General features: G+C 33.5%; 1 protein-coding gene across 1 annotated transcript in view; it reads left to right on the top strand.

Annotated features, from left to right (window-relative positions):
* Positions 1–7742: 7742 nt before the first annotated feature.
* LOC119675230 (ceramide glucosyltransferase-like) overlaps positions 7743–11364 on the top strand; it is a 10354-nt gene continuing 6732 nt past the window's right edge. The window contains exon 1 of the mRNA XM_038086419.1: positions 7743–7852. Within this exon, the coding sequence (XP_037942347.1) occupies positions 7743–7852 (110 nt within the window). The remainder of the gene's footprint in view (positions 7853–11364) is intronic.

Genomic DNA, 11364 nt, shown 5'->3' with positions numbered 1-11364 from the left:
AAAAAAAAAAAAAAAAAATTATAAAAAACAAAAAGACGAAGTTGTAATTTAAAATTGTATTTAAGATATTAAGATAGTTATATAAAATAAGATTCACATATATATTTTATTAATACTTAAGATTAAGGTGTAATTTAATTTTTATTTTTTTTTTATAATTATAAAAAACAAAAAGATGAAGTTGTATTTTAAATTGGATGTAAGATAGTTAATAAGTTATATAATCTATATGTAGTTAAAAAAAAAAAATTAATTATAAATAAATTATACCGCTTGAGCATTCACTGTCACTGTCAACATTCCCGGAATAACACCGCTACACGGAGCCGCACAATACCGATCGACAACCCAGGGTTTCCTTTTTCGTTCAGGAGCATTAAGGCTCCTCCGCAAGGGGGAAGGGGTGTTGTGGATGCACCTTCAATAGGGTGTCATCAGAGTCAGGTCGACCGGCAGAAAATGGAGAGCGCGCATGTAAGAGAGGCGCAGGAGATAAACCGCTCGATTCTGACGAGCTTTTTCGAACAACGTGTGCGGTTGAGGGAGATCTTGAAAGAACCTCGTGGTAGCAGTAGCAGTTGGGAATAAGCGACTGAAGCGAACAGTAAAAAACGAGAAATAAAAAGACCGTGAATAATTCCTTCTAAAGTAGAAGTTTTACAGTAGAAGTTTTTAATATATTTAATACAATTATAATACGAATTAAATATTGTAATGAAATCTGTAAATATATATATAATCAAGAAGGTAAAGTGAATAAACGTTAAGAATTGTATTAAAATTGAACAATCCAGTTTAGGACATTAAATAATAAAACATACGGAAAACCGTAAAATTGCAATATTATTATATGTGTAATTCCACTAAAATTTAAGACTTGAGTTTATGCATTATAACAATAATTAAATAAAATGAACACATACTATTAAGAAATTACATGTTGAATTTTATTATCGAGAATAGGAAAGTGTTTTGAATGATTAGGAAACACAACACGCTTACCAGAGATTTAATAGCTTCTTAGGTATTATAGATTGAAGAAGATTGAGTAATTTTCATCAGAGGTTTGATTTCCATGGACCCATTTTACAGCATAATGGATTGCCAGTACTTCTGCCTGGAAAACACGAGTCTAATCCAATCTTTCTGAGAAAATGCCACAGCCGACTCGTTCGTCTATTTTGGAGCCGTCTGTGTAATTATCTGTCATGTTGGGAGAGACTACTCTTTGCAATCTTCCCTACTTGGTATAAGAGATTTGAACCTCCGGTTAAGGTCTGACTACGAACACTTGTAATCGATTGAAAAGGGGGCTGGTAGATCCTGGTTTAGTATCATCGCGTGCCCAATATCAATTCTTAACCGGCAAGAAAGAGCATTGAGTCTGGTTGCTACTATTTTAGCTTGCTGTATTACAAGAAGCCGCGATGGCAAACAGTGAAGCAAAGAAAACAGAACCTTCCTAGGTTTGGAGGGTAAAGCTCGAGTGATTTGTAAGGCATATATCCTTGTTTTATCAATAAGTTTTGTGTATCGTGCCTTTTCAGTTGCTTGCCACAAGAAAGTAGCCTCGTTAAGAAGGGTGGGTTCAATGACGGCTGTATAGAGCCAGAGTGTACCGCAGTAGATCAAGAACCCTCAATAGTACTTTTAGAAGAAAGGAACACAGACTAATTGGCCAATAATCTTTAGCACTGGAGTGTGTCGTTCTACCTGCTTTAGAAATAAATACTATTCGATCGATTCTTCAGCAACTGATTTATATGATTAAAAGGTTTTAATGGGACACTTCATTTGAGTGTTGGTGACTTGAAAAGTATTAGGATTGACCAACAGAAGTGGCGCGACCTGTGATGGTGCATGAGCATCGGAAGCCAGGCTTCCTGTAAAGTGAGTGGACTTGTGGGTGAAGTTGAGAATCTTGCGCAATCGACTACACTCAGAAGAAGTTTCTATGGTGCCGAAGAAATTTTTCCAAATTACTCTTTTAGCCCGCCGAATTGCATATTTAAATTCCTTTAGTTTTTCCTTGTATGGTACCCAGTCACATGTTACTTTGGGTCCATTAAATAGTTTTCTGCAAGATTAGCGGAGATCTGCAATAGTTAGATTCCATCATGGAGGTTTAGGTTTGCCCCAAAATTCTGAGGGTTTGCAAGCCTCATTTGTGGTGTCTCTATGTGCTGCCGTGAGGAAGTCGATTGTTCGATCATTATCGGAGCAGGACTAGAGGTTTGATCGGAAAATGGAATACCGTGGTCATGTGGCATGTAAACTGAGACTTTCCAAAAAGTCTTGGCGTAGTGTTCGATGACCATGGCTATGTTGTTGTTATCACTAGATCTAGGGAGTAAAAAGGTATTGATGTAGTTTTTTACTAAAATATAAGAGCTAGGCTTACCTTGACCTTCTACGAATAGGATGTCCTCTTCTTTTAGGCCAGGCGGGAGGTTAGGGCTGTCGAGGCAGTTTTAGAGTGTTGGAGATTAATTAGCACAACTCTCAACAAAACTAAATATTTTCCACCACGGTGTTGCTAAGCTGATCTTTATCCAACATCGGTGAGGCTTCGCGGGACAGCGCTATACCTGTAAAAAATTCGCTAGCCAATTCGGATGACGAGAAAGTACTGCCTCCGTCTTCAGAGGAAAGAATGCTGATTTTGGCAGTTTTAAACTGTGCACCGGACCAGAGTTCCCCAAGTTTCCAAATTGCTTCTTTGTAAACATCCGCGGAGCATTGATCAGAGAGGGCAATTATTTTTATGTGAATCTGGTATCAGCCAGCGTCACGACAGCAAGGTGAGGGGCCAGGATGAAAGAGCACAACTTCCATATAGACTTTCAGGAGAGCCTGCCCAACCTTCTTCCAGTTTACTGGGGAGACGGTGCAATAACTGATACCAGTGTCAATTATGGCTTAAGTCATGCTATCCGTGATAGTCTCACTAGGAGGTTTGGAGGGTTTTGATGGTGCCAACTTGGGGCGCTTCGAAGGTATGGACGGTAATGGTTGTCCGGAAGATAGATCATTTGGCGTTTATTAGAGTAGTAAATTAGACATGTGAAAATTTCACCTTTCATTCACATACCCAAACTATTTATTTAACTTTATATGTTTTACAATTTATTTTATATTTAACATTTCATTAGCCCACATCAACTACGATGACTGTAACATTTACCTCACCCTATTTTACAAATATGTTTTGCTGAGTAAAATACAATGATTCAGCGTTTACAAAATTATTTACAATAAAAATATCCTTTACATACAAACTTATCGAATCCTAAGAGGTGTCTGGCGCACTCTTTGCGAACGTCTTATGGAAATCGGAGTTACTGGCACTTCAATCTCGTTTGGAATTGATATCGAAGGAATCGAAGTTACTGGTACTTCAGTCTCGTTCGAAATCGTGATCGAAAGAATCGGATTTACTGACACTTCAGTAGCCCGTTAGTAGCCGAATGATAAGGAGTACCTTCTTTATGTATTATACCATTGCTTTTTAAAAAGTGTTGAAACATTGTAAAATTAAATTGCGTTCCATGATCTGAAACCACTACGTTCGGGATTCCAAATGTTGCAAAAATTTTAGGGCACATTGATATCGTAGTTTCTGTTGTAATGTTTGGAATTATTTGCATTTCAGGCCATTTGCTATACGCATCTACCAATATTTAAACATATTTTTCGCAGATTGGCCCAGCGAAATCCACATACACTCGCTCAAATACTTTTCTTGGTCGCAACCAGCAATGTACCGGTTCCACCCAAATCTGTAGTCATCAAATTTCGCTACTAAAAGACTTTGAAGATGATGGAAAAAAAAAACTTTAGTATGCATCTTCGAAATATTTATATGTATTCAAATTTGATTTTTTAACACAGCACAATTGTAGCTGATGTTCTTTAACTCTGGTCCTAACTCTCTTCTTAGTGGATATTTAAAGAAAATTAGGTAAAGGTAACTAATTTCAACCTTTCTATATGGGTAAATATTAATTTAATTTATTTGGGAACTACTTTTCAAAAGTAAACTCGACATACCTTCTGCTCAAAAAGTATACGGATTTTGTTGTTTATTAACTACTCCTTAAGTAACTTCTTAAGCAGACCTTATTCAAAAATTTTTTTTTGTTTTGTTGGTACACCCTTTCTTGAAATATGGTACAAATTTGAGCGCCATCTGTCAATTAGTTTGTTTACAGCAGCTCAAGTGCATTTGGCGATTTTGGAAAATGTTGTACGCGATTTTTTGACCAAACACGGCACCACTGTTATCGCTCAGCCACCATATTCGCCAGATCTGGATCCGTGCGACTTTTTCCTGTTCTCGAAACTGAAATTGACTTTTCGTGGTAAGCGTTTTGAGTCGATTGAATCGATAAAAGAGAATTCGCCGAAGGAGCTAAAAGCCATACATGCACGGGCCTACGAAAAGTGTGTGGAAGATTGGGTTAAGCGTTGGCATATGTGTATCGCTTCAGAAGGAGCATATTTTAAAGGAGATAAAATAAATTTCAAATAAAATTTAAATATGTGTGTTTTATTTACAAAATCCGTGTACTTTTTGAGCTGGAGGTAAACCAAAATAAAAAATGCACCACAAAAATTCTCGTTCATAATATGGAGCATGTTTTGATTTAGTTCGTTATATAAAATTATTAAATATATTCATATAAATTTCAATAATTAATAATATAATTTATTAATGACATGTGAATGAATTCTTATGTTATTTTATAAATATTTTCACATTTTGCTACTTAGCGCATAAGAACAAATGAAATTTTTAGAATAACAGAATTTTTTTAAATACTTAGTCGTGTACATTTATTTATTGTATCTTCTCTTACTATGAGACTAACAATAAGTTTTAAAATCTTATCACTAATTACATCATATTATAATTTTTATTTTAACTATACATTGTATAAAATAAAATAAGTAAACCTTATATCACGAACCTCACTTAGATTAATGGGTTAAATTTCATTAGAGAGAATGTTAGGTGGTTTCTTAAGAAAGTGGTTCAACTTTATTATATTACTAAAAAGAAAGTTGTGGTTTTTACTTCAAGCTATTGAATATTAATTAATGGCTAGATGATCAACTCTTTTTAGGCGGGAAGTAGTGGATAGAAGTGCGAGATACCTTGCTAAGGGGTTAACATGTTCTGTCAGTCTTTTATTGTATTTTTTTCTTATATTGTCAAATTCAGCTTTAAATAGGGGAATTTGTAAATCTCGGTGGATACTTTCATTCCTAATATACCATGGGGCACCAGTGATTGTTCTCAGTATTTTTCACTGAGCTCTTTGGATAATTTCAATATTTGAAGCATTATCGATTAACGCAAAATATTTTTTTTCAGTAATTCTTTTTTCTATTCTTATTAACTTATCAACACAGAACATAGAACAGATGAACAGATGAAATTAGAAGACTTTTAATAGTTTAAAGATAATACATAATGTAACAGAATTATACTGCAAATACGTGGGACTTAAATCTTTCATTACTACATATAATAAATTGTAAATATACTTATGGTATACAAAACAATACACTTCTAAAATACACTCAAACTTAAAACCTTTTCCGAATGCAAATTAAAATCAATTTAATGAATTGTAACACGAGTACAATATTAAAGATAGAAGAATTTTCAATTGAAATCAACGAACTGTAAAAATAAATAAGTTAGTTACCAGATAATCGCCAATAGTACGTAAATTGAATCCAGTAATGGATAAAAAAACAGTTAATGTTGATATTTATTGTGTAAAATATGTGAATTTGGAAAAACTCAATAAGGTAAAAAAAATTTAATTTAGGCAACTACGTTTAAAATATGTATGTATATACCAGTATATACTACATATGTTCATTTTTGTATAGTGTAATTCACTTACTCCCAATAAAGGAGGTGGGTGTATATAAATTTACGCACCGCCTGTTTTTACTGTAAATAATTCTTAAGATTTGTGTTCTCTAGTTCAAAAAGATTTCATCTTTTGATTGTTATATATTTCTCTGAAAACATTCCACAATATTAACGCAGGCGCACTAAAGTGTATTTGATTTGATAAAAAAGTTTTGTACTGCACCACTAATAGCAGGTTTTGTACACAAAATTCCATTAAAGTGAAATTATATTAACACGTTGCTTAAATTCCCAAATTTGAGAAAATAGAGAATATTTTGGTAGAATTAATGAAAAAGAAACTATTAATTCTCAAATAAAGCTGAACATCGAAAAAACTTAGACTCGTTTTCTTTGCACAACAAAAAATTTTTGCAGACCAACCAGCTAGTTTAGCGTTAAGTACCTATATGATTAATAATACATACATAACGAGTTAGTCTTACATACTTTGTAAAAAAGGATAAACCCTTAATTATGTTGTTTCAGTATTAATTGAAATAAGCCTTTGTTTATCTGTATCAGGGCTGTCCAAAACACGGGCCACATGAATCCCGCGGCTAATGTTTGTGCGACCGGCGACATGTTTTTAATCTAGTACGATTACATAAATTTGCTTTTGATGTATTGGTAAAACCACATTATTTTATTTTTATAGTGTACCCAATAAATGAATTTAAATTAATAAATTAATAGAACTAAATTTAACATTATAACCGTATTTTTTATTTTTGTCGAACGTATGTATTTGCTTTTGCGGCCCTCCAATCTGTACAGCGATTGGTGTTGGCCTCCGATCGCATCTGGTCTGGACAGCTCTGATTTATATATTTACTTTCTTTATTATTTATATTATTGGAACCAAATTCACTCAACTTACTTTCCTTCATAAGTCTGAATTGAAATGTGATTGTTATTTGCTCAATAGTTTAAAATTTGAAAAACGTTGTGATGAATCACAACAAGCTGCAATGTCACAGTAGCAAAATAAACATAAATTTATATTCAATAATATATGGTTAATTATCCAAAAGTAGTGAACATCACTTATATTTTTATTGCTTTTCATTTTTTTATAATTAGAATATAATTACATAAAATATGTTATTTTGTACTATACATATACATTTTGTTTATAACAATTGTTACTTATAAATATTTTTAAGGTGCCAGTATTAATGGAAAGCAACATTTAAGTGCAGTCATGTCCATTGCATCCCATATTAAAGTTCCGTGGTATGTCAAAAACAAAAACCTGCACAAAGACCTAAATCTACCAACTGTTAAAGAAGTTATTCGCCGATATATATACATAAATTCCGAGAAAGACACAAGTGGCAACCAAATCCTCATGTTCGACATTTATCTTCTTCATCTGCACTAAATTGCCTTAAAAGAAAGTCATTGATAAATATGAATACCCTAGTGTAATAGCATACATGTCAGTTTTTTAAGATTCGCAAAATTATTGTAAATTTCTATTTAGAAAGATTCAATAAATAAAGCAATGAAAGAAAAAAAAACATAAAGTCGAAAGAAACCTTCTGCATACTAATTTAAACACGACGTCTCTTCCATTATGCTTAATCTTTTTTCCGTGAATTACAATCAACTAACTTTATGGTTTCTGTATTTGTACAAAACTGCAATAAACCGCTGAAATATAAAACAGTATTAAGTGCTGGTGCGCCTATTACAAAAAAAAAAAAATTTAAGAGATTACAAAATTGAAGGTCACAAAAATTTAGAACGAGGAGAAAAAATGGCACTAGCAAATAATAAGGCCTATAAGATAAAACACTTTTTAAGAACAATGTCTCAAATAATTGAGAGTACATTGAGTGCCATTAAGCAATCATGTCTTCATCGGTTGACTGAAGCTAACTGGGGTATAGTGTCAATTGTTGACGTTGATTTTGACAAGTACGCACAGTAGTAAGGTTCAAAGCTTGAGATGGGCAGCCACCATACTGTCATCGTTATTGCAACCCTAGGTAAATAACTTCGTATGCATCTCACCTTTTGACCACAGCCTATTGATCGCAACAGTCAAAAAGTTCAAAAATAGATTAGAAGCAATTGAGCAAGAAAAAATCCTGTTGTGGTCACGATCAAAGCCATTATGTTTAAGCATGTTAATCAACTCCCATCTAGACTTGCAGACAGAGTTGCGTATTCTACGTATTCAACGTGTTACTATAATTTCGGGTACGTTATTAACGTACGAAAGTGTGCTCAAGAATCCATATTCACAACAGTAGATAATTAATGGTCGTTTTGTCGCCGTAGATGACAAGATACATATTAAATGCAAATATCTCATCTATAATATCGCCGTGTAGAAGATAACCCGCACAACTGCATCCTATCCTATTAGTATAAAGCAGTTTGCGCTGTAAACACTGATCATAAATTCATAAAGCTTCTAAATTAGTTGAAAGAGTAGATGAATCAAACCCAAATCATAGACTACATTCCATTGTCACAGTACCATTTGCCGAAAAAAATTTAACTGATTTTTACAAGTTCATGAAAGTAAAATAAGCAATTAAAAATCATCACGTATTGTTGTAAATCTAATTAACACTGCTCTATTAGCTACAATTTAAAGTTTTTTAAAACAACTACGATACCGTTTGAAATCAACAACACCATTGTAATTATCAAAACATATTTTTTTGTTTCTACTGCAAAATGCACGTACTTTATGTACGTTGTCTTCGTCAAAATAACACAAATATGAATAAATTCACTACTCGTAGTGATGCTAAATTATATTGGTGACCTATTTCACAGATGATGTGACATTAGGAATGGGAGATTAACACTAGAAGTTACAGAAGATATACTAAAGACCTTATAAACAGCACAGATATGATACCATTACTTGCGGAAAGTAGTTTCGTAGCGATTGATGTTTGAATATAATTCAATAGCGTGGAGTGGTACTATTTAATGAAAGTGCTGTGCAGCTACCTACGAGATCGGATACTTGTCTAAAACACTCAGAGAGGACAAAATTAAAAGTGCATTATTTCAGGCGTAGCACGAGGGTCCATTCTGGGCTTTTATTTGTGGATAGTGGTATACAATGAAATCCTAGAAACTAACATTCCTGGTCTAGTCTGGTGCTACATCTAGTAGAGTTCGCATCTAGTAGAGTTCCCATCTAGTAGAGTTCTGAAGGCCTAATACCTTCAGACCTTTTAGTCAGTTCATAAAAATAAACCTGACTTGGGCCATACTTGACAGTGGTAACAGTAATGGCACCATCTCTCTAGCTAACTGGAAGATGGTTGAGCAGAGTCTCCTCAAAGTTTACATGGAGGGATTTACTTCACCATATACCCTCACCTAGCTGTCATGATACAGTCTATACAGTCTCTATAAAATAACAATCTAAAAGCTTGGACCACAATGGCATGGCGCATAGCCTTAAGTTGTTTCTGTGGATAAAATTTTACAATGTCCTCGCTCCAAAGTTTGGCTACTTTCAGAGCTAACCAAGCCGAAGAATATATTAGCTTTTCTTAAAGCGAGCCATACCGAACTGCTGACTCATGATTGGAACGTCGTAAAGGTTAGTGATCCCAAGCGGATTTTCTCGAATCGCTGGTCGTTCTTAATGAATAAACTCTACTATGGTGATTAACTATCATAATTTCAAATAGAAGGGAAGTTCTTGACCATTAACCTTATAAGTAGACACTTCTCACAATTTCTTACCAATTGGTCCGTGTAATAGGGCTGTTACTTCTCGGACCATGTATACATTCACTTTAACATTGGTCTGGAGGTTAAGGTGCCTTTCCGCGTCTAACTTCTGGTACTACAATGGGCCATTATTTGAGCTTAAGCAGGGTTTGAGCCGCCACTCCAACTTAACCTGACTTATTATTATTATTTGAATTTCCCATAGTCATTCGACTGGCAGTTTCGCTTTTCGGGCCTTAGACTAAGAGAGTATCTTCTCTATCTTATACCCTTATTCTAGAACTTTATTTTTGTGCTTTTGTGGCTGTTGTTGACATAGTATCGGCTTTGCTTGTTTGTTTTTTTTTTGCCTGTAAACCAGAGAGCGGTTAACTTTTTTCAGCGGTTAACTCAGGTCCTACCTACTAATCGATATTCTGCTTATAGAAAGCAAATAATAAGTAAAATACATATGCATGTAAAGTTTGATTAAAAAATTTTGGAACGTAAATAAATTCTAAATAGTATGTTATCAATGAATACATTCTGCACATTTTAACTTTGACTTCGAAACTGGCGAAACTGGTCTATTCAAGGCCTTCAAAATAAAACATAACAGTTTTAGAAAGAAATTTGTCAACTTGTACATATACATAATAAGGCACAACACCAAAATGAGGAATTAAATGAGGGATTAATAGATCTGGATATAGTTTAAACGAAAAGAGGTATAGTCTTAGATTCGAATTCTAACATTTATGTTATTTTTATTTTTATTTTGTTCTTAATACTTTTTAAATCGTAGCTTCATTTCCCCTTGCCTATTTTAATATTCTTTTCATTAGAGGAAATATTAAAATGTGTTATGTTTACTTCGTTTGACTAGACCAAATAGTTGAAACAGTATCTTTGCATATTTTTCTACATCGAGAACCCACACTTCATACAAATTCACAATATCAATTTGGACTGCATTTGAGATATTCTACATATTTGCGAAGACGTTATCAATTCTGGACTGGTTAGATATGTTCAACAGTTTTGATGTTTTAAAAATGAAATTTACTGTTTGCCTATTTTTCCACATATTTAGCGTCAACAGATATGATGTCGCATCAAAGCATATTATTTATAATAAAATAATAACTCTCCTTTTCATGTCTTATCACATCATATGTTAACAATAGGTACGTATACATTTCGATGTGAAACAGTAATTGCTTCATAACATCTTTACGCAATCAGTGCAAATATGGTGCAAGAACGTGTATTACTTATCACAATTACAATATTATTGCAGGTAGGGGAATAAAATAACACTATAAAGTAGTTTCTAAGCATGTTTAGAAACGTAAAATTCAGTTATAGGATATAGCAAATTCAATATTGAAATATTACATCTTGCTTTTTATTGTATGGATGACGATGAAGCTGCCATCGGGAGAGTCCAAGAAGAAAGTTTATTCAATTCCATAGCTTACAACTTTCATACGAATACCATATTTTTAAGTTATATCTTCTCTGATATCATCAAGCACATGTCCTCAATTTAAATCAATGCCTCATAGTATAATTTCATCGCTTAGTTGTGTGGTTGGAAGCTTAAATTGAACCCTAAAAAATGTTGTACCTATGTTTGTACATAACATAGTATATATATCATGCAGATCGCTAAAGTGGCTTGTTCTTTTCTATAGTGGCAATAATAAATACAAACATTGAATTAAAAAGGTCCAAATTCG

The sequence above is a fragment of the Teleopsis dalmanni genome, chromosome 2 (assembly GCF_002237135.1).
Source record: "Teleopsis dalmanni isolate 2A chromosome 2, ASM223713v2, whole genome shotgun sequence".
Taxonomy (NCBI): Eukaryota; Metazoa; Arthropoda; class Insecta; order Diptera; family Diopsidae; genus Teleopsis; species Teleopsis dalmanni.
The sequence above is the reverse complement of the archived record's forward strand: the minus strand, read 5'-3'. Positions and strand labels throughout refer to the sequence as shown.